The following is a 27,309-nucleotide window of genomic DNA, read 5'->3' on the forward strand; positions in this document are numbered from 1 at the left end:
GGCGGTGGCAGCGACGGCGGTGCAAAGGGCTCTCATCTCCTCTCCCTCCGTCCCCTTTCCCCTTCCCGTGCCCGGTGCTTCCTGAGTTCGTTCCCAGCCGGCGAGGCTCACGCACCGACTTGGTTCGTCGCGGCGGCGGTTGGGATCGGAGCTTGGAGAGGTACGAGAGACCCCCGAACTTGGTCCGTGGGGTCGGTGCGGAGTGAGTGGCACCGCGGCCAATCAGAGGTCGGCGCTAGGGTGGGGCTGTCTGAAAGGGCCAATCCAGCTCAGGGGCGGGACTTTCCTTGCCCGGTTGGGTCTGTGTGAGAGCCAGAGGCTGGCGCTGGGAGCAACGTTATCCTAAAGCTGCTCGGAGACCGCTGAGCCTCTGCTCGGCCGACTCCTGCCTGCTCCACGCCGCGCCTTCAGTGGCCGCGCCTGCCCGCTCCCCCCTGCCAGCACACACTCACGCCCCTTTCACTGCCTATGGGCGAGTAATCTATCCACCGCCTTTTCTTCCTTAGGGCGCTGTGGGGGGATGGTGGTTTTTATTCCTTTGTTGCCCGTGGGCGGGAGCTGGGGGGGGGAAGAGAGATAGGTGACGGTACAACAGGCTGATGATGATTCCGAGTTGCTTGGAGCAGCGTGTGTGTGAGTAAGGTGTAACCTAGAGTGAGGGCTACCTGCGAGGGAAAGGGGATGCTGTTGGCACTTTAAATTTCTTAAGGAGATAGTGACAGCTCTGACAATCATGGACATGAGGAAACGGAATAATCTTTTAACTAACTAATCTTTTAACTAAAATAGTCATTTAAAAAACTTTTTTAAAACTCTTATTAAATGCACCTCTGGCTTCCAAACATCCATGTTTAGTAGTAATATTAATGATGCTTCATGGCCTGCGTACCAGACTGGAAAGGAAGGTGCACAGTGCACTAGCCCTTGTGCTCACCAAGTGGTGAGATTTTCAAATTTGCGCTAAGGAACTGGCATTTATCTTGAACCAAAACAGTCACTGCTGTGGGCACAGGCCATTAGCACTGAAGGATATGTCACTGCAGTTTCACACAGTTCAGACAACCTGGTATTTCTATCAACAAGACCATGATTTGACTTTTAGTATTCTGCAGCACACACGAGCAATGTAATACTTACCATAACGTAGCACATAGAAGCCATGTCCAGGATTGGGCCTGCTTGTGATAGGCTCTGTACAGAAAAAGGTAGATAGGATAGCGAATGTATAAATAAATGTTAGTGGCTTTCCTCTACTCACAAGGGTAGGCCAATCCATTGGAGTCTCAATAGGTAGGGAGGACTGTACAATTTTGAAGTCTTGGAAATACACCCAAATGATTTATTTTGGTATAAACATTGAAGATGGAGACTTTCAAATAGACAATTAAACTGGCTACTAACTAGTTTATACAATACAAATTACATTGACTCTTATTTACTCCTTCCCTCAGATGATTTTATGCCCAGAAATGGGTTTACCCATCATGTTGTAATAGTGAGTTTCTAAAGTGTTCATCTTGATTACTGCAAAACTGAAAATAATTGCTTGATGGGGGAAAAATAAGACATCAGATCTAACAAACGGCAGATAAGCTCTTAGTTACAAATGTATTACATCTTATGGCTTTATGATGATCAGTGCTTAGTTAGTTAAAATGTGTCGCAATCTGTTGCATCTGTGAAATCTGCTCATTTGGTATTTAACTTAAAATATCTATTGTCCTTTCACTATTCATTCCTAAAATGAGTAAGATTTTAATGAAGGATTTTGATTTTTAAACAGCTTTCACCTTTTGATATCTTTCCATAAAAGTATGGGTGTATTTCACAAATAACCTGTTTTTTCAAATATTCTGTCATACTACTTGCATTTGTATCCCTGGATATCACCCATACTTACTCTCTAATGTGAAATTGATTAGAAGTGATTGTGGTCTGACTTCTGAGGTGAAAAGATTACCAGGAGCACTGAGAAAATGTTTATTTTCTTTAATTATAAATGAATGTTGACTGGCTTTTGTTTATAAAAACCCGGTGTAGCTGCTTTTTCCATGTTTTATTTACAGCTAAAGGAAAGGTTTAATCACCTGCAACCATTATGAACACAAGTACTACCTATAGACAGATAATCCATTTTGCAGAGGATCAGAAGCTAGTATAAGAAAAACTTGGGTGTTTGCCTGGTAGTGTAAAGTCCACTTGATAATTCAGCAGGTGTGATCATTCCATGCCCTATTTCTGATAATGCTCTTTATTTCTCACCTGTAAACCTCTCTGGAATACTCTGACCCGGGGAAAAAATGGTCTTTCAATGTCTTGTAATACTGGAAAAAGTGGCAGCTTGAGTTAGCAATCTTCATTTGTTGGATTCTCCTCACACTTTTCAGAGCCCAGAGGATTCTTCTCCCATATCCTACTTTCTCCTTTTTCACACTTCAGTATTGTTGTAGATCTCTGATTATTTTATCATTTGTTTAGTTCCAACAATATCCTCAGCACTGTACAACATGCAAAAATAAAGATCATCCCTGCTTCAAAGAACTACAGGGAGGGGAAAAATGAGGAAGGAGAAATGGATGTGAAGAAAAAGTGTAGGCATAGAGAAGAGGGAGTAGGGGAGGAAGAGGGCAGAAGTTCTGGTGAGGCAGACCAAGTAATTACCATTAAATGTCCATTGAAAAGTCCATGAACTGCAGCTGAAGGAATCTAAGGTCCAAGTAACAAATTCAAGAAATCTAGTTTCTATGTCAGGTCATGAGGAAATGTGAGCTTTACAGCTGAGAGTTTATTGGGGTAGGGGTAGGCTGTATGGTGGAGGACACTTGCCAGAATCTGACATCTTGTGCCATCATCTAGACTGAATTTTGAAGGACAGATCAAATTGCCTCAGATCTGTCAACAGCCTGCAAGATTAGCTGGCAGACTTAACAATTCCAAAACTGTATTTGGGTGGGAGGATCCTGTCACAATGTCAAGACACTGCATCAGAATGTGATGACCTGTCATGACAACACGAAAGCTATCACAACGCAAACATCACATCACTTCCTCAGGATCTGTGAGAAGGTGTTTGTGAGCAGCAGCAAATCTTAAAATGAAAGGAGAGGCTGGTTGCACTAACTATTATTAAAGGTGCTTGACACTTTCCACTATAAAATCGTGATTTTTCAGTTGCTAATAATTTTGTCAAACTTTAACCATTTTGGCTGAAATGCAGGTATCCACCTCAGGCTGAATTTTTGGGGGGATAATTTCAGCCAAATGGTTCAACCATTTCTGATTGAGGCTAGGAAAAACATGTTTCCCTCATGTAAAAAAAATGTGACAACCTTTTCTTTGATCTAGCACTCCTATACTTTGAATCAGGGATTTGAAATTGAGAAGGAATGCGTATTTTGTGATCTGCATAAAAATCCACCCAAATTTGGCCAAGTTATAAGGATCTGAAAAATCGCAGTTTGCACATGGTCCGTAGAGACTTGCTAGAGCTTAATAGCTAAAATCCCAAAAGAATCCTCACTGAACCCCTCAAAAGAATCCATTCTCCTTTCACATCTGCTAGTGCTGACCAGATGCTGCGTGTGCCATCCCCACAGAGTGACTGAGCATGCTCCAGCACAGGGCAATGGGGATTAAAAGGATTCATCCTTTTATTGGCTGCTTTGGGCCTAGGATGAGCATCAAAACTGAAGCCTGTCTCTCCTGCACTGTCAGTGATCCCCCCCCCCTGTTGGCATCCTGGCAGCATGGAGGAGGAAACCATATATCTCAAATGCACATGGGACAAAAGCCAGTTGAGGGTGAGGAAAAGGAGTAGATTGGGACAAGAAATCTGGTGAGACTGGGACTGGAAGAGGAGGAAAGTGAAACTGGGAGCTGGAGAGGAGGAGGACTAGGACTAGCTGGGCAAGGGGACTGGGAGCTGCAGAGGGAAGACTGGGTTTGGGAGCTGGTGAGTGAAATGGAGGCAGGGGCTAGAGACGGCTGTGGGGTAACATGAGATTGGACGAGGAGCTGGGGGACTGGAGAGAGACTGGGACTAGAAAACTGTGGGGGGGAAAAAAGATCTGAAAAGGATCTGACATAGGGGGATAACTGGGACTGGCTGGGCAAAGACTGGGGCAAGATGCTGGGGAAGAGAGAGAGGTGTGTATGTGGGGGGTGGGGGGAGACTGAGATGGGATATTTAGCCTGGGGAGGAAGAGGGGGAGGCAGTGGGAGAGGAAACTGAATTGGTCAGGTTGGGCAAGGGTACAGGGTGCGGTAGGGGAAGAGGCTGGGAGTAAAGAAAGGCATGGAGATTAGGACTTGGAGAGCAAGATCGGGGTGGGGTGACTAGGACTGACTAGGCAAGCTGGCTGGAACGGTGACAAGGAGCCAAGAGTGGGGAAGAGACCAGATAGGGGCAGAGTGGGGAGGATGGGGCAGAATGGATCAAGCATGGGAGGAAATAAGTCTATTAGAACACTCTCTCTTGTAGAGTATGAAACGGAACCCAAGATTCCTGAGTCTATATTTTAGTCATGTTAGTAAATATATGGGAATTCCACTGGCAAAGTGCATCTCTCATCCCCCCTCTCTAGTACTGGTCCATACGGGAAATCACAATCTACTATTGCTAGGAGTTACTCCATTAGTTTAAATGGCTGAGGTCCTTGCAGATTAGTTCTAACATCCTATCTCATAGAGCTGGAAGGGACCCCAAAAGGTCACTGAGTCCAGCCCCCTGCCTTCACTAGCAGGACCAAGTACTGATTTTTTGCCCCAGATTCCTAAGTGCCCCCCCCAAGGATTGAGCTCACAACCCTGAGTTTAGCAGGCCAATGCTCAAACCACTGAGCTCTCCCTTCCACTGCAGAACAGGTTAAGGTTCTAGACATGCTGATGACCATGTGGATGAAAATATGACTGCACCTAATTAAATTTCTGTATCTTAAATTTGATTTATTTAAAACCTAGGACATTATATAAAAGATCCCCTACAGTAAAATAACATTATTAAGGTTGCAAAGTTAAACACTCAAATATGAGATGCCTGTGCAACATTAATTTGTCCCCTTTAATTCACTCATTGGGAACTGTGGATGAATAGATGAAATACTATATAATGCTATAAGTACACTGAAAACTCAGGTCCTATCTCTCTCAAATTGGGTGTCCAACATTAGTGGCTACTTTTGACTTTAATCTCTCTGTGCATCAGTTGCCCATTTGTAAAATGAGGAGAATACTATCCCCCTCACATCATGGGGGTGTTGTGAATATAAATTAGTTGTGTGGGAAGCACTTATATACCATAGTTATTAGCACCATAGAAAAGCCCATGGAAAAACAAACAAACAATTCTGTTTTCAGAGCAGGTTTTGAATTCAATAAGGCATGGGGTCACATACTGAACAATAAAGATAAAACATGTTGAACAGCTGCTCATTAGCTGAGTACCATTTCCATCACTGTACATGAAAATCAAGTGTAACAGTAATGTGTTTTCAAATGTATATTTAAACTGAAATATAATGCATATACAGCCACTGCCATTAATTAATTCAGTTTTTCTCTCCACTATTTTAACAAGTAGTTTCTATGAACTATAAATATCACTATATCCTTTTTTTTAAAGTCCTCTAGCAAAAGGACCAATCTAGGAAAGACCTGAAATTGATTATATGAACATTCAGCACAGATTTGTTCTTCTAGAAGTGACAGGGGTCATCAACATTTACAGGAAGGGCTCCACCCGGTTTTGGGTCACATAACTGATTCAAAGACAAATGCACAAATAGCAGCGAGAGAGAGAGAAGTCTCGTGGATTTGAAGACACAGCTTCACTTTTCCTAGACAGATTTTAAATGTAACTAAAAACTGAATGAGATTTGTTTTTCAGCTGTATTAAATACTTGCCTTCCCAACCCTTTACCAGTTTACTTCTTCTTAGGCCTGGTCCCCACTTTGAACTAAGATACGCAACTTCAGCTACGTGAATAACGTAGCTGAAGTCGAAGTACCTTAGTTCGAACTTACTGCGGGTCCAGACACGGCAGGCAGGCTCCCCCGTCGACTTCGCGTACTCCTCTCGCGGAGCAAGAGTACCGGCGTCGATGGCGAGCACTTCCGGGATCGATTTATCGCGTCTAGACAAGACGTGATAAATCGATCCCAGAAGATCGATTGCTTACCTCCGGGTCCGGCGGTAAGTATAGACCTACCCTTAGAAACCTTAATGATAAAAGACAGTCATAGGTAATTGCTGTTTGCAAATTAGAAAGTGAAGATTTGTAATAAAACTAATTCCAGAAATAAAATTCAGAAAACAGATAGATTTTAAATTTCCTGATTCTGAAAAATTCTAAGGAGTTCAATATTTCCACATAAAAGCTTCTTAACCAGGTAAATCTAATTTGTTTTCTCACATAACTAGAACAGCAAGTTGTATATTTCTCAATTCAATAGTATGAAAAGTTTTCCCTTCCTTGATCTACTACCACTCTCTCGAATCTACAACATGGCTATCTATTTTCTGAGTTTTACTAGACTGAACCACAGATTAAACCAGCACATAATCAACTAATCCTATTGTAAAATATTAAGCACCTGTTTTAAAAGTGCTTAATCACAACATGTATAAAGTGACACAGTCAATTGCATGTATATGAGAAAACAAGCAATTTACTTCTGCCTTTCTTGAGAGGAACACCTAAGCTTAAAAAAAAAAAACCTCAAGTTGGTAGCAGCTTCAACCTAATTCAATAGCAAGTAATGATCACATTAGGAAGGTATACTTTTGAATTTTTCCTTCTTAAAAATGTCTAACACAAACATAATTGCAACCATGGGAAAAAAAAGTGCCCAACTTAGTGCATGTCAATATTTTAAAGTGACCAGGAAATAAGTGGGTTGGTGGGAAGGGGCTTATCCAGGACTTTCTGGGGAATTTAAGTTTAATTTAGAAAAAGCAAGTTTTTAGCCCTTAACCTTGTAATGAGAACCTTCTGAACGTGGAGAGAATATAAATGTAAATATATCTTCCTCACTCTGGAGGCAAATTGAAACAAGAGGTAACAACTGCTTAAGGCCTAAATCCTGGTCCCAGCACACAACCTAGACAGTTGTGTTATGGAGCTGCTCTGGGATGGAGGCCATCCTGTAGGGTGGAGTTGCTCAGTGGCTATTTATTTCATGGTGAAGAATAACTGATGGCTCTGTACAACAGCAGATTCACCTTCTCTGCTGTTTCCTGTCCTGTGTTTTAATTAATATTTAATTCAGAGGCTCTGGAGCTGAGCTCTGTGGTGCCTTGTAGGCTATCAGAACCCTGTCTCCTCTCCTGTTGCTGCAGTCTAGTGGAACTCCATTTGTTTTGTGGCCACAAAGGAAAGGGAAGGATTGACCTTAAGAGGCATTAACTGTTTCCATTTATCTCTATATGGCATTGTTGCTGCTGTTTGTATTATAGTAGTGCCTAGATACGCCAACTGAGATTAGGGGTCCCCTTATGCTAGGCACTGTACGTGTACAGGTTTTAGAAAATTGGTGTGTTTCTGGACCTATGGGAGACTACACAGGAGGCTGGGGATGGCTGAAATTTGAGCATTGGCAGCAAGTAATTAAACTTGCAAAAATTGTAGATGCAAATGTTAGAGGCTCTTTATGTTCAGAACTTCTGATGTCTTTGTGAGTGAATAGATTACTATGCTAACAGATAAACAGTAATGTTAAACTTAAGTCTTAAGCCCATCGAAGTCTAATAGCCTCTTGTAGAGTCTAATATATCCCCACCAGTGTATATATGCAGGGACCGTGTCCTCTGAGAAGATCTTCTGAACTGTAGTTCTTTGATCTTTCCCCTCCTTCCATCAGTGTTTTTTAGCCTTCTAAAAGCACCCACTCCCCACGAAGATGTGTGTATATATAAGAGAGAAGTGTTTATGTAAAAATAAGAGAGGTTTAAACTGAAAAAAAATTCAAACAGAGGTTCCAGTAGAAATAGAAACCATGCAAGAGTTCAAAAAGTAGAAACAGGCAGAAATAAAAAATAAAGTAGTTTGAATATCCCACTTTTGCAAACTTCCAAAACAATTTAATGTTTTGGTTTTGTGACCATTAACCTCGTTCTCCTCCACCTTCTCTTTTTGTTAGTTTCCTACTAGTTACATGTTTAAGCTCTTTTGGAGCCATTACATCATATGTCTGCCCTTAACATAATAGATCCCTGATTCTGATTTCCAGGTGCTATCTGAATATGAATAATAACAGCATGCATGTGAGCTCCTACCAGACCAGTGTCCAAATGCACAAGTCAGTTCAGATGTCTTTTTGGTGAGCCAGCAACAGGAGACCGCAGAGCTCAGGAATGAGTGTTCATTAATTTATGTTCTGCTATCATAGCAGGGGTATAAAAATAAGACCGTTTCACTGTATAATTTTAAAACATACTAGAATTCAAAGAACGTTCCTTTGCTTGGGTTGTGAGTTCAAGTGGCCTACTTTGTGAGTAACTATTTTCCTTGTCCCTTTGATTAAATACAAATTATTACTGAAATATTTGTCATTGAGATTTAAGTGTCTAATTTAGAAGGTTTCTGAATTAAATTTCAGAATCTGCTGCATTTACTATACTCTACAGCATAACTAACTAGCAATAAGTAAGAAAAGAAGTCACATACACAGCTGCTGTATATCTGAGATGCTGGTAAAAAGAGGGCACAGCCTAGTACAACTTTGGTTGTGATAAAAAGAAAGGCCTGGATGCCTTTTGACCAATGTCTTGTGTTGTAATTAATATTCTCTTTAGTACTGGAACATAAATTCCACATTAAAAAAATGGAGTCCTCAAGCCACCCTTTCTAAATCTCATGATATTTAAAACTTGCCTTGGAAGAATATATTGCAATCTTTAAAAAAAGAAAAGAAAATAACTTGTGTTAGCTGGGAGAGTGAAGGAAAACAGAAAATGACATTTTCTAGTGTTCAGCCTGCTCTGATTTTTAAGTTTTCTAAGCAAAGGGTCTTCTATCACTTTCTTGGAAAAACTGTTCCACATCATAACAGATCTTACGGTCAGGATGTTTCTAAAAATTCAGCTTACATTTTTCTTAGCTTCATCCCATTACTTCTAGCTATACCCCCTTTCATAATCATCAAATAATTTCACTATCCATAGGGAATACATCCTTCAGATATTTGTAGACCTTTACCATGTTTCTCATCTTAATTATTCCTTAGTTCTTCAAGGTTTTTTTCACATTGATTAACTCTTCTAGGTTTCTTCAGACTCTCCAGCCTAGCCATCTGATAATTGTTTTTCTGTGAACTCACTCCCATTCAATATATTTTAAGTAGAATGCCCAGAATCAAACACACGAATCCAGGTGCAGTCACACCTGAGCTACACTGAGAAGAACTATTACCTCCCTAATTTGTGTAGCAATGCTTCTTTAAATGCAGCTCAAGATTGGTCTTTTTATAGCCATATCACATTACAAATATGTTGCAGAGTTGTCAGCACTTGATTTTAATCACAAATCTGATAGTATTTGGCATTTCTATAAAAAACGTAGTTCTTGGACTCGGTTGTAATCGGATTTTGTTTACAACACACATAAAATTAAGTTTTTGTGTTTATAACCATGAGAGCTAACATGAATCCACCTTCTGTTTTTGAAGCATTTTGAAGACTAAGACACGTGTCTAAATAAATAAATAGCAGTAGATCTTCGTATTATTTCTTTGTCTTCACCAATAATTGCTAATCTTCCTAAGTTAGAATCAATTCCAAAGTTGTTAGGTTTTATCTTAATACCAATTCCTGCCTTTATTACACACTACCCTACATGCCATTCATCATTACCTCTTGATTATAGTCTCAGTCTGCATTATATTGTTTCCAGACAGGCCATTTGAGTTAATTTTACAAATAATTCTGAAAACACTAGTCCCAAACATTGTGATCCCTCTTGCAAGTCCCGTTGACTTGAATGGAGCAACTTACATTGTGCTCTGTATTATTTACAGAATCAGGCCCTGAATTTTGTAATTCTGTCCAGAGCATCAATAATGTTTGGCAAATTTTATTTTTTAAATTTTCATTGATTTTTTTTTTTTTTATTCTCTATAGCTGTTCATTTTACTGCGGACAGAGGATAAACATATGGCATTTACAATAATTTACAGTAATTTACAAGATTACTCTTCTCTTACTATTTGAAAGTCAGTTCTACCTTTGTTTTTATTCAGCTTTTCAGTACCTACTAGATATTTCCCAAAACTTTTCATAAATTGCCAATGCAACTCTAAATTTATAAGCTAATTTCCTTAGCAGCTATAAAAATGCCCACTGATGTTTTTTCTAAATAACCTTTCATTTGGATTTTATGACCCACAGGCTCGCAGATGGGTCAGGGGCTGTGGAGAGTGGCTAGGAACCAGCAGCTGCAACACCAAGGATACAGTGGGCAAGGCTATCTCACCAGAGAGCATGGTAGAAGATTAGCGACTAACAGCATTTCAAACACAAACCATCGTAAACAAGCCCAAGGAGGAATTGACATCTACCATCTGTTGAAAGCAAGAAAATCTAAAGAACAAGAAGGATTCATTAACTTGGAAATGCTGCCCCCTGAGCTTAGTTTTACCATTTTGTCATATCTGAATGCAACTGACCTCTGCCTGGCTTCTTGTGTCTGGCAGGATCTTGCTAATGATGAGCTTCTCTGGCAAGGGTAAGTTAATGTGAGGTCACCTGCATGGAATAAAGAGGATTACTAGATTGATTGTGGGTTGTCACACTGTTTACCCTTTTGAACAATGTTTCAAATGTGAAAAGTTACTGTTTAACTCATGCTAATGAACTGTTTTATACATTTTAAGGATTTCCTATTTGTCTTTTTGCAAACAAATATTACCCAGGTCAATTCAGACTTGACAGGGGGAAAATTTGAACCCAGTGCAAATCCAGATCTGTGTGAAAATTATAAACATGCTATTGTTTGTGGTATCACTTCTAGAAAGAAGACTAATGGCTTGTCTTCACTGCAGTGCAAATCAAGGTTTGCCCATAACCCAGCTCCCCCCCTGCACACATAAAATATTATTGTTCAGGTTCAGTGGTACTTTAAATTCGAGCTAGCTGGCCCATCAACAGATGTGGTTGAAGCTCAAGTGGCTGTGATGCTGGAGTTGATAATGTAGAGGTAACTCAGCTAGTCTGTGCTGCTCAAGTGTTGTTTGCAGTGTTGTCATTTTCACTCAAGCTAGAAAGGAGCTAGCTTGAGTTATCTATGCTCACATTAGCACTGAAATGAAGACAAGCCCTCTAGCACACTGGTGTCTCCACAAGTGCTTTTCATGGCCCACTATGTGCCTGACAGCAGAAATGTTAACCTTTGTTGTGCAGAATGTTACAGTGGGTCTAAGTCCAGCATATAGAATCTAAATGGGAAAGCATCAACAAAGAGAAAGGATTAATGCAGTAAAGCAGAAGTGTCATACTGCAGTGGTAGTAAAGGTGATGTGGATTGTAGACTTATTTAGTCAGTAAGGAGAAGAAAAGTCAGGAATCCATTGTCTCCATCAAAAATAGAGAACTTAAATTTAAAACGCTATGAAAATTGATTTACAAAGTTCAGATAAGAGTCATCCTTTCATAAGACCCAGTTTCAAATTAAATGAACATCTAGTTGAAACTGCAAGCAGGCTCTGGCCGGTACTGAGTCCTGACCTGGACTGAGCTTCTAGAGGCTGGGGATCAGGTTTATAGTGCCATGGTCCATTCTACTTTGCTTCAGCCAATGAGCTCCTTCTACCTTTCCTTTCCATTCTGGGTTTCGTTTGTTTTGTATTGTGTGTGTTTTTAAAACTTGTTTTAGCTGTTAAAAACAGTTTGCCATCTTATCTTCCTCTGGCCAGGAAGAAGTAAGGGACCAACAACCACCACCACGCCTGGACACAAGAATTAAACATCTGGCAATTTCACACTTTACAGTGAAAAGGTGCAGTGATGCACTCCTAGCACCCAATGATGCTGTGTAAATATATAAATACCAAAACTTGCAAGCCCCCTCACATGACCTAATATGAAGTCCATTACTGACTAGTAATTACTGTTGTCTTGTCCTGGTTCCATAGAAATCTTAGACTAAGCACAGATATTCCCTTAAAATAAAAGTGTATACATTTTATAGCATAAAGACTAAGGAAGGAGAAAAGAAATCAGCTCTGCAGTGTACACTATATAGTTGACTCCTCTTCTCATTTTCCCCTTGAGGTATATTATACAATTACATGCAAAACATTGTTAAGAATGTTATTTAGGTTGTAAAGTCAAGCACTCAAAAGTTAGGAAATGCCAGAATTAACATCATCTGTGCAATCTTTGTTCAGCTCCCTTGTGCATTTGGATTATGATACTGTCATTAATTATATGATCCCATATAACTTTTCACAGGACCATGCCTCATTTAGTGCATAGGATGACTGATTGTCAATTAATGAGCAGCTACTCAATATTTTTTATCCCCATTGTTCAATATGCCAAGTATTTTCATACTAGATTTATTCCTATTTTGGTAGGTTGTGCAAATCCACTTGGGGACACTGCTCTATATACAATAAGAATCCACCTCTAGGATTTTCTTTTAGAAGATTGTATATGCAGCTGGATGAGGGCAGTCTCACCTTTAATGCCAACCCTGATGAGGTAAGTGGAGTGTTGCTAACATCAGTAACAGTTGCAGTAATTTTAATACAGTTAAAAAAACTGTACATGAGAACATTGAACTTGTAGCAACATTAGAAGTTGATTTTTAATGGATACTGTGTTGTACTATGTGAATGCTGAATACTAAGTTATGGCCCTATACTGATTTTTAATGCTTACAGTTCCCAGGCATATAATTTACTTGCTTGACTCATAAGTACTCTGCTCAGCAGTCTAACAGATGTCAGAAATTCATAACCACATCCTGACATGGAGGTGGGATCCTGGTAGATAAAACTGGGCAGTTTCAAAAATGGTTGTGATATGCCCACAAAAATAAATATTTAAAAAAAATCTTATTAGGTAATATGGACTTTATCCTGCTTTCATTGAAGTCAATACCGAAACTCCAATTAACTTCAGTGGAGCAGGCTCAAGCCCTAAATGCAGATGAAACCTGCCATAGAGCGGAACACCAATTGCATCTAGGATGGTGAGCAACACTGTTCATAAGCAGTCTTCAAAAACAATACACAAACCTGCAATTTCAAGGTGCAAATGTTGAAATAATAGCTGTTAACTTACCCTGCCTATAACATATACTATAAAATTACACTAATGGAACAAAACTGTTAAAGACTGAACTTTCGTAAATAGCAGTGATTTTGATTTTTCTGAATGTTTCCTTTTTAATAAACTTAACTCATTCTGTTACATTAAATATGTACATTTTAAATAAAAATGTCTCAGAACTAAAAAAAAAAATTGTTACCTATTAATTCATAACTAATCAAAACCAAACTATCTTCTGCTTTTTCCCAATCTAGCTACATCTTTGCTTGTGTAAGGAGAAAATTGAGAGTTGAACCAGGTTTAACCTAGGATACATGTGGTAAAAACCCCACCAGCATTTTGAAAATATTCCCTTGTGTATAAAATTAGATTCCTTATGCATCACATTTCCTGCAAAAAGATGGTAAATCACACTGAACAAAACTGAGTTTTCACTTTCTAAGTATATTTGTATAATAAAGACACACAAGTGGTAATTGGATAAATCCAGAGTAGTAAATTTTTATTTTCAGTTTGGTGTTTAGAAACAAATGATTTGCTATGTCAGTATCACACAGATAATGTGGATGTACAATTGCTGGACAAAATGATAAAGCAGTCATATAAGCCAATACAACAAAGTGATTTGGTTTAAATTCTTTGAGTCTCATTTGCCCTGGCTCACATTTTTTTTATTTGACTGCTGAAAGCCATGCCCTTTTTATAGATCACAAAATATAATAGTCAATTCTTTTGATACAGTACAAGAAGAGGGCAGAATACTCTAGACTCAAACTGAAGTTATCAGTGTTGTGCAGCTCAGGTTAAGAGTGATTCATATATATTTATTTCCAGAATAATCTTAGTGGAGATACTACTAGAGATGAAATTTTACAAATGAGACTCTACACTGAGATATTTAAGATTTGTTTACAAGAGTACAAGTGCTAACCCTAGGCCAAGGCCAGGCCTAGTCCTAAATCTGGTAACAGCTCTGCCTACTTACAGTTCCCCTTGCAGTTTTAATTGGATATAATATTATTCTTCACATCCTGTCCTAAACTGCAATGTGCAGTTACACTCCAATTTAGCGGTGAAGTAATTTTTGTATAGTGTAAAGCACTTTGGGATCTTCAGAAAAAAAAAGTACTATATACAAATAAGTAATTTTTATATTACATGAAAATTAACAATTTGTAAATATTCTATAAAATAGGCTAATTTATATATTAAATGTAGTATAATACATTTGCTACTTCAGAATTCACAGTGGTCCATTTGTCAGTTGAAATATAGTCAGCTTCAGGTCCCTTGAGAGCCTGGAATTTCATTGTATCTCCTAGCCGCTTCTGATATTCTCTCCCTGTGGAGCACCACAGCCTGGCAGGAAGTGTTCTGGGCCTGAAAGTTCCAAGAACATTCAATTGTTTATTTTCTTTACAACTGTGATATTGGCAGAATTATTACTATAAGGACACTGTGACTGATATATGAAATGACATTCCATTATTACAAATCCTATGTCTAAAAACTTCCTGCCCAACTCTGCTTTACATTTAGTAACAGACCTGATTAAAATATTATAAAAATAAGGATACTTACGGCCACAGGAGCAAGATTCTCCAAAGGACACCGCCCATGTCATGAAAATGGGTAACCAAGCTCCACAGCAACAGCTCCAGAGCTAGCAGTGGCTCACGGGGTGGGGGAGAGCGCCTGCACACTTTGTGGTAGGATTATCTGGTTCACCATTGTTGTGTGCATGACCTTGTGAAATCTGCTGTATATACTGTATTGACTGTGTGCATGAGCTTGCATAATTCATGGCAGGTGACCACATTCTGCTGAAGGATGTACCTGACCACCTGTTTACACATAACATGACAACCTCCTTATGCATGTGCAAGACTTGTTTTTTTATTTTTATTCCATTGGCAGCATCCTCATAGCTAAAATCTATTTTGTTTTTTACTTCCAAGTGTATCAAGAATTTAAGAGTTTGAGAATTATTTTTGATAATCTGCCAACTTAATTTCTGCCATATATTATTCTAAATAACGTACAGTGTGTGTGAAACTTTCCCACACAATACTCATTCCATATTATGCAGATTTATTACTCAAAGTTTGGAGGTGTCATGGGTAGATTTAATTTTCTCTCTGAAATATAGAGTCATAATCATAAAGTATGCTTCAAAGATTATTATGAGGCACAGTTATGCACTTAAACTATAAGTAGAGGTGGGAGGGAGAACATTTGCCTCAGAAAAGATGTCCAGTTTCTGTTTTACTCCTAATGTTCATACTCTTAACTGAATTAATGTTTTTATTAATGTTTTCCTTTGTGGATAAAGGGTGAAATTTTGGCCCCACTGAAGTAAATGGTAAAACTGTTATTGACTTTAGTGGGCCTAGGATTTCACCCATACAATATAATAATGTTCTAAATTGTAGTGAATATAGTGTATCTATAATTAAGTTTGACATTCAGCTTATTTTCTCATCCTCCTCTCTTTTTTTCCAATTGCTCCTAATTTTGTCAGACTAATTCATGACTTGGCTGATGAGGGGGATTTTCTATGCTTTCCAGTTTAGAAGTGATTTTTTTTCAGAAGTTTTGAGCAAGATTGATTAGTTTGTTTTGTTTGTTTTATAATTAAGCTTATGTGCAGAAAATACTCCCTTTCCCATATGTGTCTGTCCAAATTCTTGTGCAAAGTTAATTCAACAGCTCATGGTAAAAACATCAGATTGGCTTGTTTTATACATCTTTAAGGAATAAGCTAGGCTAGAGGGAAATGTTCAGCTGTCTAGAAGTTATGAGAATTGAAAATGGAATATCATGTGCATAGTTTATTTTTTTTAATTGACCTTAATGTCACATTTCAAGGCAACTGCACCTGTATTACCCCTCTATGGTCCCACAAGGGCACCCGCTCTAGGCTCCTCAGATGTCACTTCTCTTAAGTGGAGACATGACTCTCTGTCCCTCCTGACCAGGGCATTTCCAGGCTGCACAGTCTCCATACTGTACTGTGCAGCAAAAGACAGATTTCCTAAGCAGGCCTGAATCACTTCTCTAATCAGAGACGGCACACAGTGTAATTGCCACAGTTAATTACCACACTTAGTTCTTTCTAAGCAAGCACATTTATTCTTAAGGGGAAAGCATTACAGAAAAAAAGTAACAATAAAAATCCCCTACATGCATGCTAATAAGCTGACCAGAGATGACCCCCTAACTCCAACAAAAGCTTTGGATGGTGATTAGTCCTTCAAACCCCACACAGGTATTTTCTGTGGTCGTAAATTCTTCACAGCTTCAGCTCAAGAACAGCATCCATGTCTTATGGGGGTCTCAGTGGGCCAAAGATCTTCCAACCCATCCCTGAGAGTTAGGCTCCCCATTGGACCAAAGGTCCTGTACACTTGCTCTGTCTCAGGTACCCTGCTTACTTTCCCAGGCAGCCTGGTTCTCTCTGCTCCCCAGCTGGAGCAGGAGTCTCCTTTCTCCACCTGCCCTTTTAACAGGGCCAGCTGTGCCCTAATTGGGTGCAACGACACCTAACTGAGTGGGATGACTGCCCTGCTACACACACACACACACACACACACACACTCTCAAAGTCCCATGCCCTGGCGGTAGGGGGGGTCCTCTAGCCTCTGTGACCCAGAGATGTCCTGTCAGTCACATTCACTTCTCTTCACTTCACTTCACTTGCCTTCAACCGCAGGCCCAGGTCTTCCTTCTCCTTGTTGGCCTTCTCCAGCTCTGACTCTGCTGTCTGGCAGGCCTGGGTTCCTGTCATAGCCTGCTCCCTCTCAGCCTGTGTCTCAGTCCCCTTTTCTGCCACCTCACGCTGGTGGCTCTCTGGCAGGTCTACCGCCTTCATTGCAGTGTTGATCATGCTCATCTTTGCCCCTTCTGCGTCCCCAGGCACGTCCTTCTTTGGCCACTCTTCCCTGGGGGGCAGTGCCTCTTAATATGGCCCTACCTGCAGCAACCAAAGTAGACTCCCTGCCCATCTGCTGCCTTGGGCCTCTCATACTCTGTCTTGGGTCCCCCCTTCTTGCTGGAGCTCAACTGGACCCTCCACCTTGGCATGGGCACTCCCACTGCAGGTGTCCACTTTGCCCACAGGCCCAACATGTCCATCGTCCCCTGGGTTTCCTCACCCAGCGGGCCTTCCCAGGGCCTTGCCCCTTCCCCTGCTCTGGGTGAAGTACTTTGCCCCCATCCCAGTAGGAACAATCCCTCCATAAATGTCCACGCCTCCTGCAGGCATAACAAGCCCTGTACTCCGCCACTGGCCTCCTGGGGCAGGGCTTTTCTCATCACTCTGTGGTCTCTCCTGGATTCCTTCCTCAGTAGTCTTACAAGGGCCCGCTGTTCATCAAGCAGCTGCCCCCTCTGTTCCTGCAGGGCCCAATACATCTCCCATTGTCCCGCCTGGCTCACCTGTAGCAGAGTCTCTAGTCTTCCTCACTGCTCACCAGTCCCCTTTCACTGGGGCATTGATGCTGGAGTCCAGCCAGGGATGGCATAAGAGCCCTCTGCAAAAAAAACCCTCTACCTAGGCGGGATCCATCATCCCCTTCCCCTATATTGGCACACCTTGCCTAGTCCTCACAGTTCCCCTTTTATTGGGGTGGGCCAAAAATGCCCACATTCTCCTCCATATGTAGCAGAGCACCAGCTCACTAGCACGGCGCCTCCTACTGATCAGTCCAGGCATTAGCTCATCCAGCTCAGGAGCACCCTCCTCTGGCCAGTTTCTCACCCTCATTTACCTGCCCTGTTGTCTCCACCACCTCTGGCCCCATGTCAGTCCTGGCCCTTGGTGCCCCTTACCTTGGGGTGCTGCCCCACGGCAGTGCCCCCACACTCTGGGTCTCCCCTTCCAGGGGAACCTCAACCCCCTATACCCACGTTGCCTCAGTGGCTATGCCAGTCATCATCTAGATCCTTCTCTCAGGGGCACTCATCACTGGCAAGGGTTGGACCTGCTGCCTTTGTAACCCCAGCTGCCTCCCTGCAGCCCTAGTACCTCCCCTGGCCTTTAGCAAGGCTTCAGCCTGAGAACTCACCAGGCCAGAGCGCCTCAGCTCTGCCTGCCCTTCCCCAGCTCTGCTCTGTCTCCGGTACCCTGCTTGCTTTCCCAGGCAGTCTGGTCCTCTCTGCTCCTAGCTGGGGCAAGAGTCTCCTTTCTCAGCCTGCCCTTTTATCAGGGCCAGCTGTGCCCTAATTGGGTGCAACCACACCTGTGGCTGACTACCCAACCAGCCTCCCTTGGCTGCTTTTAATCCCTTTCTGACTGGAGTGGGTTGACTGCCCCGCTACAAGGATACTGCAGGATAATGTCATATGTCACACTGAAAAGCAGAGTGGTCTAGAGTGCTGAACCACATTAGAAAGTCTGCATTCAAGAGATGTCAAGCCAAAAAGCTCTGAATCTAAGAAATTGCAAGTTCTGGAAGCTGTGTAACTTTTAATTTTTTAGGCTAAAAATAATCCATAACATACATATGTATTAATCACTTTTTATCTGTAGACCTCAAAGCATTTTATAAATAGGTCAATATTATTCCCATTTTACATATAGGCAAACTTAGTCACAAAGAGGGGATGTGACTGGCCCAAGGTCACTCAGCAAGCCAGTGACAGCCGGGAATAGAACCCAGGTTTTATGAGTCCCACTTTAGTACCTTACCTTCTCGGCCTCCCATGTTGAATGACTGTGTTTTAAAGCATATGCACAAGGAGGCAGAGTTCAAATTGAATGTTCAACATTATCTCTGCATTTCTTGACTCCTGAGTGATTGGTTTCTCAGCCTTAATATACCCATGTAAATAATCCATAGTAATGTGGACACATTATGCCTTTTTATATGTTTAATGGAATATGTTTTAGTACATAAACAATGATGTATTAAGCTTAACATTTAACCAGGAGAATAGACTAGTGCTTGGAAATTCCAGTCAGGGAGAAACCCCACTGTGCTAGGCACTGTATACAAGGCCCTAAAGAGCTTACAATCTAAGCAGTTGAGCTTACTTTACTGTTGAAACTTGAACCGCTCTATTTTCTAACTTTTAAAAAAAATTAACTGCACCTTAAAGTTTCAAGATGGTGTTGCATTTGAAATCTTTTTCTTAAATAAATAAATAAAGTAAAAAAGGGAAAATACCTGGATTTACTATTTCCATTTTCCCAGTTAGGCTTTCAAATATACAGCATACTGAAGTGAATTGTATGAGGGTGGCATGAATGTCCCCATTTGACCTCAGTGGGAGTTGAGAATGCTTGGCACTGTGAAGGAGGCATGCTGAGCTTAGTAGAATCAGGCCTGTCGTTTAGCTGAAGATAACTCCTTCTTGCAGAAACCTAACACAGCAGTCACACTGCAACTGTTTATTTTATACTGGCTGTATCTTTGCTATAGTGCAGTAGAATAATACTTAATATGTATGTAGTATTCAGCCGTAGATCCCAAAGTGCTTTACAAAGGCAGATAAAACATCAGTTGGGGGTTGGTCCTGCTTTGAGCAGGGGGTTGGACTAGATGACCTCCTGAGGTCCCTTCCAACCCTGTTATTCTATGATCATTATCCCCTTTTGGCAGATGAAGCACACAGAGAGGAGGCAATTTGCCTAGCTTCCCATAGTGAGCCAATGGCAGAACCGGGACTAGATCCCAGCTGTCCTGACTCCCAGTCTGGTATTCTCTGACTTTTTGTAAAGTAAGAGATTACAATCTGCAGAATATTGCAGAGTACAGTAAAACTTGTGGAGAGAACATACTTTGTAGTTTTTGCTATGTGTATCAATGATGCATTTACAATCTATCCCATACTAATAGTGTTAGCAGCAGACTGAGAACAGCAGCCCCTGCTCCTACGTGAACTCTCTAATGAGTTCCAGCAGAGAGAATGTCCAGTGCTGTCACATATGGGAGTAGTTAATGAAAATGTGCTAAAAATCTTAGCAGATGCTCACTGTCCTGCTCAGTAGTGATTATTTATTTCAATCATCTTTTTGTATTTTAAACGTATTTATCCAAAGCTAAGCAAATACACAAAACTCAGAACTATGTATGCCAAATGTTAAACTTTACCCAATTTTTGCATTAACCCTGATAAGAAAAGTATAGTTAGGGTGTGTTTTGGAGGGTGGATGGGGAGGGGTGCAAGGGTGATTAAAGCCATTGGCAAAAATGTGTTTTACTGTCCCATAACTCAGAACTGTCAATTAATTTTGTTCAAACTTTTTATTAAAAAAAAAAAAAACCCAAATCATCATCAGGCATAAGCATAGAAAATTTCAGCCTAAAAGGTGAATAGTTGCAGAAAGTTATGGGCATATAAAAAAAGAGCTGTTATAATGTAAACCACTTGCAACCTTAATTATCTATAATAGCTGCTACAAGATACCTACCATAATATATCTACAGGAAAGTACAGAGCTGTAAACAAATGATAAAAATAAAAGCTGTCCACACTGGTCCCTTTCCAGTAATCAAATTCTCTACAACTCTGAGTGGCATCTCTGATAAATCCCTCCAATCTGATCTTCCCTTTCTCAAGACACATCCTTGGCAATACAGTCCGATAATCATCCAGATATGCTTCAAAGAGCACCTCAGCCCTCTGAGAACTGGTGTAATGCATCGGAATTAATTGGTAACGTGAGAAAGGGGTGGCATGAACAACTAGTGACCATAAACTAGAACCTGTTGTGATAGTTACTTGCCTCCCTAGTCAAGCATAGCCCACAATGATGACTGTTAGTTGCATATACTTTAAATAGCCCGTCTTAAATTTAAGATTGCATCCTGGGCTTTGCTGAGCTCATAAACAGCACAATGGGGAAGGAAGACATGGGTAGTTCTAAATCACCTTTTCTAAGCCCCCAATCCTGAGGATAGCCAAAGGACAAAGCTAGCCACAGACACAATTTAGAGCAGCCATCAAACTGCTGTAAATCATGGCTGCTGGAAAAGTCTTCTAAGGACCATTCCACTGGACCATGATTGCCAGCGTATATTGTCCTTCACACACACACACACACACACACACACACACTGTGCCCCCACCAGCCTTTAAACCACTCCTACCCAAAAATTGGTGAGAAACAGGTGACAAAGCTCAATTGACTGGCTTTACTGCAGCCAAGGATTGCCCTTTGCTGGGGGAATCCTCAGATGCCTGCTTAAGACGGATCAGTGCAATGGGACTTTAAAGCGGATTATCTGACATTTAGTTTTAGCTTTCTTGTAGAATTATGCCCTTCAAATAGTGTACATTGATAGCTGAACATGCGTAATAAAGGTGATTTATTTTGTGGGGGAGGAAGGTGACAGAGATGCCATAAACATACAACAGTTTACACATTTAGCGAGCACATTGTCCAGTGTCCTTACAAATAACCTTCACTCAATGTGAGCAAACAAAAAATAGGGAAAATCTTAAAAAAGAAACCATTTCAATTTGGTTCAAAGTATTTGTTATTTGGGGAGAAATAACAGCAACTCAAAAGTGGCACTGTTATTGTGTTGAAATGAATATACAATCACACCTTATGTGTGTGGAAAAAGAGGAAAAGGAAATGAGTGAGGAGATGACATTGACAGAAGAAGATACAATAAAAGAAGGAAGCAGAGCTAGGGTGGGTTGAGGATGTCAAATGAGGAGCTGGTAGCTTGTACAATGAGTACCAACAACACACTGTTGGTCATAAAGAGCCTTATATAGCACAGAAATGTTTTGCAGCATCTCCCAGCTCTGGGAGAACAAGTTCAGATTGTCTCTATAGAACAGGTGACTTTTTTTCATTGTGAAAGTAGATGGTAAATCCATTTCTGTTCAGATTGTCCAATGTCTCCCTCTTTTAGTAACACTGTAGTAAGAGGAGTAAGTGCTGTGAGGACACAGCTTGTTTAAAAATAGGATATTCCTCAAGGCCCCAGTTCACCTGAACACTTTAAGCACATGCTTATAGTTAAGCACGTACTTTATTGTTTTGTTGAATCAGGATGCAAGATTAAGGAGGCAGAGTTAAACAGAAGATGTAATGACATATTGTAGTGTTGCTGTTTTGCTTTTTGTCATATTTAAGCAATTGTCAAAATCCTGAGACATCAGTGAGCAATTGTTTAATCATTTTGATGATCCATTTTAGTTTCCCATTTAAGCCTTGATTCAGAAAAGCACTTAAGCATGGGTTTAAGGCCATTCCTATTCGAAAAAGCCCAGATAAATCCCAATTAGGTCAATGGGTATTAAGCACATACGTAAGTTCATGCTTTAATTTAAACACATGCTTAAGTGCTGCCCTGAATACAGATGCTTACCTGAATCAGGCCCTAAAGTTGCCTAGATTCCTTGTTCCTAACAGAAAATTGTTTGCATATATTTAATTTGTTGCATATATTTAAAACATTGTTTTGATTATAACCAAAGAACTATGTTACTTCAAGTAACATTTTCCACAAATATAAAAACAAATTATGAACCAGTGTAAAAAAAAAAATAAAAAAAAAGGCTAAATAGCATATTATGTGTGTTGTATATGTGTGTGCTAGTCTTTCCCTGTGTTTTAGGTCTCTGAAGTGAAGTCCCTGGTCATCATCTCAAGGTTTATTTTCTAGTTTCATTTCTAGTTTGCTTGACATGGTTCAGCTTTTCTGTCTTACTTAACTGTCTCACTTTTTATAAAATAACGTTCCAGATTAAAAGCTGTCCTGCACTCCTTATTTATGCAGAACTTCAATTGTCATCATTGGGAAGGTTGCTTATAAACAAAGTGCTAGGTTGCCCCCACTGTGTCTTTATAGATATTATTTAAACCAAAAGGGGAAATTTGCAATATATTGTAAAGTACCTGGAATCGGAAGATTTATAATGAAAAAAAATTGTAAGGGTTATCTTATTTGGTGATTTAGGGAGTTGCACTGATACACTGATGTCTAAAGCAAATTAAGAGAATGCATTAGATTGCACATTTTTACATATTTCAGCATTATACTATCACAGTAGTGATGCCATATTTACTGCTGAAGATGCAATTTGAGTTTAAGCCGCTTCCCAAAAAAGTTACGCTCTGAGTTTAAATTTGTCATGGCTGTTCTCCTTTTCCCCACCCCTCCCCAAAATTTTTGGTTAAAATCCAGTAAGCTGCTTTTGAATTATAAGACCATGACAAAAGTAGTTTTCATGCTTTGAGATATCTAAATTCAAGAAAAGCATCCAAAAAGATTTTAAATATTGTATTTACATGTTCAAATTTGGCATGTACATATTTCTCAGTGAGAAGTGTGTGCTTGGCAAAGTGTGAAAAAATGGTTGTAATGTAGAAGTAATAAATAAGTGAATAGAGGTATATGTTCATTCTGTCACTTTCTAAACTATTTTTTTTAAATTAGGGAGAGGCAGAGTGCTGTTGGATTTTTTTATACGTATATGTGTGTGTATCTGGATCTGCACTTTGAATAAACACACTTGCATTTATTTGAGTTATTATACATTTAATTAAATGTATATAGTGCATTTATTTGAATGTGAACCCATACACATGGAAGAACATTGAAATCAATGTTTTAAATAAAAAGAAATTAAAGGCAAAAAGCACATTATGGCCAAGATTTTTATGTGCACCATAGTTAGGAAATTATAAATTATGGTCCCTACAACAAACATAATTTAATCACCGTGTATATACATATGATGACAGAAAAATAGTAAGAGAAAATTCAACAGAGCCAAATTATGCTTGCTGTGGGATATGTAATTTTGAATTTCCTACTGTTAGTACATGTAAAATTTCAACCATAATGTTACATTAATCTTATTTGCATTTGATTTATATTAATTTTAGATTGTATTGTGCATGTTGAAATGCCATTTAGAGGATGAAGGAGGTATTATGCTAAAACATTAGCAGTCTTAGTTCCAATATTACTCATCACAATATTTTCCCATAAAAGATTTGTTAAGACCAATCTTATTTATATACAAATGTCTTTTTTTTTTTTTTTTTTTTTGTCTCAGGGAGTTAACTACTTTATGTCCAAGGGTATACTGGATGATTCACCAAAGGAAATAGCTAAGTTTATATTTTGTACAAGAACACTAAATTGGAAGAAACTGAGGATCTATCTTGATGAAAGGTAATTTGAATCTGTAATGAGGGGAAAATGCTATATTCATTTTCAGTCTGTAATACCTTTCTGTAATCACTCTTCTTATGTGTACTAATCTAATGAAAAATAATCTTAATTAGAAAAATTTGAAGTAAAGAGCAAACACGGAGATTCAGCTAAAATATATTATTCCTAAAGCAGAACATTTACTCAGTTCTAGCATGTGTGTGTATGCACCACTGTATATAAGCATACTGTGTTTATCTAGTAAAGGTCAGATAGTGTACTTATTTCCACATTTTCAGTTCCAAGCTTAGGTTATATTTGTAACTGGAATGTCACCTTACATAGGCGATCTTTGTGCTGTCTAGCACTGGAATGTTATTAATATTTTGCTGTGTATATTTTTTCCTGTTTCTTAAGAATGCAATTCACCTTTCCTCCCCAAAGAATGCGTAACCAGGCTTTAAGCAAGACACTATGTTTGGACTGGGATGTGGGAATTGTAGATGTGCAAAAGAGTAGACCATAGGCTGGAATTCTTGATACTGATGCTCCACAGCCCCTACTTGGGATGTTTCAGCCACTGGATCAGTACATTGTGGATCTCTTGCCTCTCCCCTGGCTGGCTTCCAGATTTCCCTTGCATGCCGAGCCCTTTTGATATTCAGGGGATAGATGGAGCATGCACTCCCATGGAAACTAAGTGTTGTGGAGGGTCTGTATGCCGGCCCTATGCACCATGAGTGAATATCACCTTAGTTGAGCCTGGTTTTAACAGAATGCTGCCTTAACTGCTTGTTAATGTACATAGGCCCTGAAAGTCATATTGTATATTTATTCCTTTTACTGTGGTTTCCTTAGCTTTGTCAGGTATTGTTGCAGCCTCAATTTCCTCTGTACTCTGTTTGTGCAAATTTAGAATATTGCTTTATTATAATTTCTCTAAAGTATTAGGCTGAACTATACACTACGTAGCAGTCTCAGGAACGTGTTTCCTGTTCTTGTTTTATCATTGTTGGATTTTTCCTTCATTTTCTCATGACAGAAAATACCTATAATTCAGACTCTAAGAAATCTTCATTTTAATTTTCTAAAACCTTGTTTAATGTTTAAACAGAAGAAAGGAAATTTCTCTTTTTTTTTTTTTTCAACCAGGAGAGATGTTTTGGATGACCTTGTGACACTGCACAACTTCAGAAATCAGTTCTTGCCAAATGCACTGAGAGAGTTTTTCAAACACATTCATGCCCCTGAGGAGCGTGGGGAGTATCTTGAGACTCTTATAACAAAGTTCTCACACAGATTCTGTGCTTGTAATCCTGATTTGATGAGAGAGCTTGGCCTTAGCCCTGGTAAGAAGAGAGGACTTCTATGCAGTGAATCAGTCTATATTTATCTACATATACTTTGGAAAATGTTACTTTTCATAGTGGGTTTAAATCAGGGTCTAATTAAATTTTTCTAAAGATAGAAAGATTAGTCTTGGGAGAGGGTCAGGTCTGCGCATATTGTACACAATAAGCATACAAACTCCTCCCTGTCAGGAGCTACAGTAATACAGACAATAGTAAAAAAAAAAAAAAAAAAAAAAAAAAAAATTTTGACTTACTGATTTTCCTAAAACATACCTGATAGGCAAACAACTTCCATGTACAAAAAGTGATTTTAAAAAAATTGTTGTGTTGAATCTTTTTCCTTCTCCCTTGTCTGCCCTTTATCTCTGGTCTCTGTAGGTTCTGAGCCTGTAAAGACTTGCACATAAACTTAACTTTACACCCTGTGAATAATCCCACTGAAGCAAATAGGGTGAATTCCTGGCCTTTATAACTTTTTAATAAGAATAAATTGTTTTCAATGAGCTACTCATGTGAGTAAAGTTACTCATGTGCATATTTATTCAAGGAAGCCCTTAAGATTGTAAGATCCTTGAGCAGTGACTGGTCATTTTAGTTGCCTGTAAAGTGGCATCCATACTTACGGTTCTGTAAACAATAACTTCATAATGTTCTCTTTTCTTTAGATGCAGTTTATGTACTATGCTACTCTTTGATTCTGCTTTCCATTGATCTTACCAGCCCTCATGTGAAGAACAAAATGTCAAAGAGAGAATTTATCCGAAACACACGACGTGCTGCTCAGAACATTAGTGAAGATTTTGTAGGGCACCTTTATGACAACATCTACCTTATTGGCCATGTGGCTGCCTAAAAGCACAATTTGCTAGGACTAAGAATTTGTAGTTTACAAGAACTAAAGCTACCCAAGGAGTTAATTATTTTGTAGATATGGGGGTTATATTAGTGCTGGTCATTCTAACCTCTGTATACAATCACAATGCGTGTTGTATGTACTACCTTTTTTAGCAATTTACCATGGGAACCGAAGGATTTTGCAGAATTTTTTCTTAATTTTGTTTGTTTTGCACAAGCAGTGCCATTAGTCTGACACAGCCATTTATGAATGTTAAACTGACATTACAATCTAAAGCTGACAAGATGGTGGATTTGTGCATTAGATTTGCTTGAAAACTTTAACCAGTTCCATTCTTTTTTAAAATACCATGTAATGTGTACATATTTAACTAAAGAGATTTATAATCATAATTATTTTATTGTAAAATATTTTAACTAAAGTTTTTCCTTTTCCTCTCTTAAAAATAGTCTTGTATTTCTTCCTTTTACATTGCAAACTTTGCTCTTGTTTTCATGATGTTGATTTTCTCAGATACCTGAGTTAAAGAGAAATGCTAGCCATGACACTCCATCAGTGTTTGTTCGAGGACACACCAAACATTTGTGGAGTGTTTAAACTAGCATTTACTATTGCATTAGCTAATTTAAATTAATTGGCAGTCAGTTATTAACTCAAGTTAAAATGGGACCACAAACTCTAGTTAGACAAATCCTGAAGACCTGTCTACAT

At 39.5% G+C, this 27,309-nt stretch overlaps 1 protein-coding gene across 1 annotated transcript; it reads left to right on the forward strand.

The window, feature by feature from the left end:
* Window positions 1–26,990, forward strand: FBXO8 (F-box protein 8). Its single transcript, XM_054029725.1, has 6 exons — window positions 1–160; window positions 10,382–10,718; window positions 12,568–12,694; window positions 24,293–24,411; window positions 25,543–25,739; window positions 26,408–26,990. The coding sequence occupies exons 2-6, from the start codon at window positions 10,390–10,392 to the stop codon at window positions 26,593–26,595; spliced, it is 960 nt and encodes a 319-aa protein (XP_053885700.1). The 5' UTR covers window positions 1–160; window positions 10,382–10,389; the 3' UTR covers window positions 26,596–26,990.
* Window positions 26,991–27,309: the final 319 nt, after the last annotated feature.

This window comes from Malaclemys terrapin, chromosome 5, assembly GCF_027887155.1.
Source record: "Malaclemys terrapin pileata isolate rMalTer1 chromosome 5, rMalTer1.hap1, whole genome shotgun sequence".
NCBI classification, from domain to species: Eukaryota; Metazoa; Chordata; order Testudines; family Emydidae; genus Malaclemys; species Malaclemys terrapin.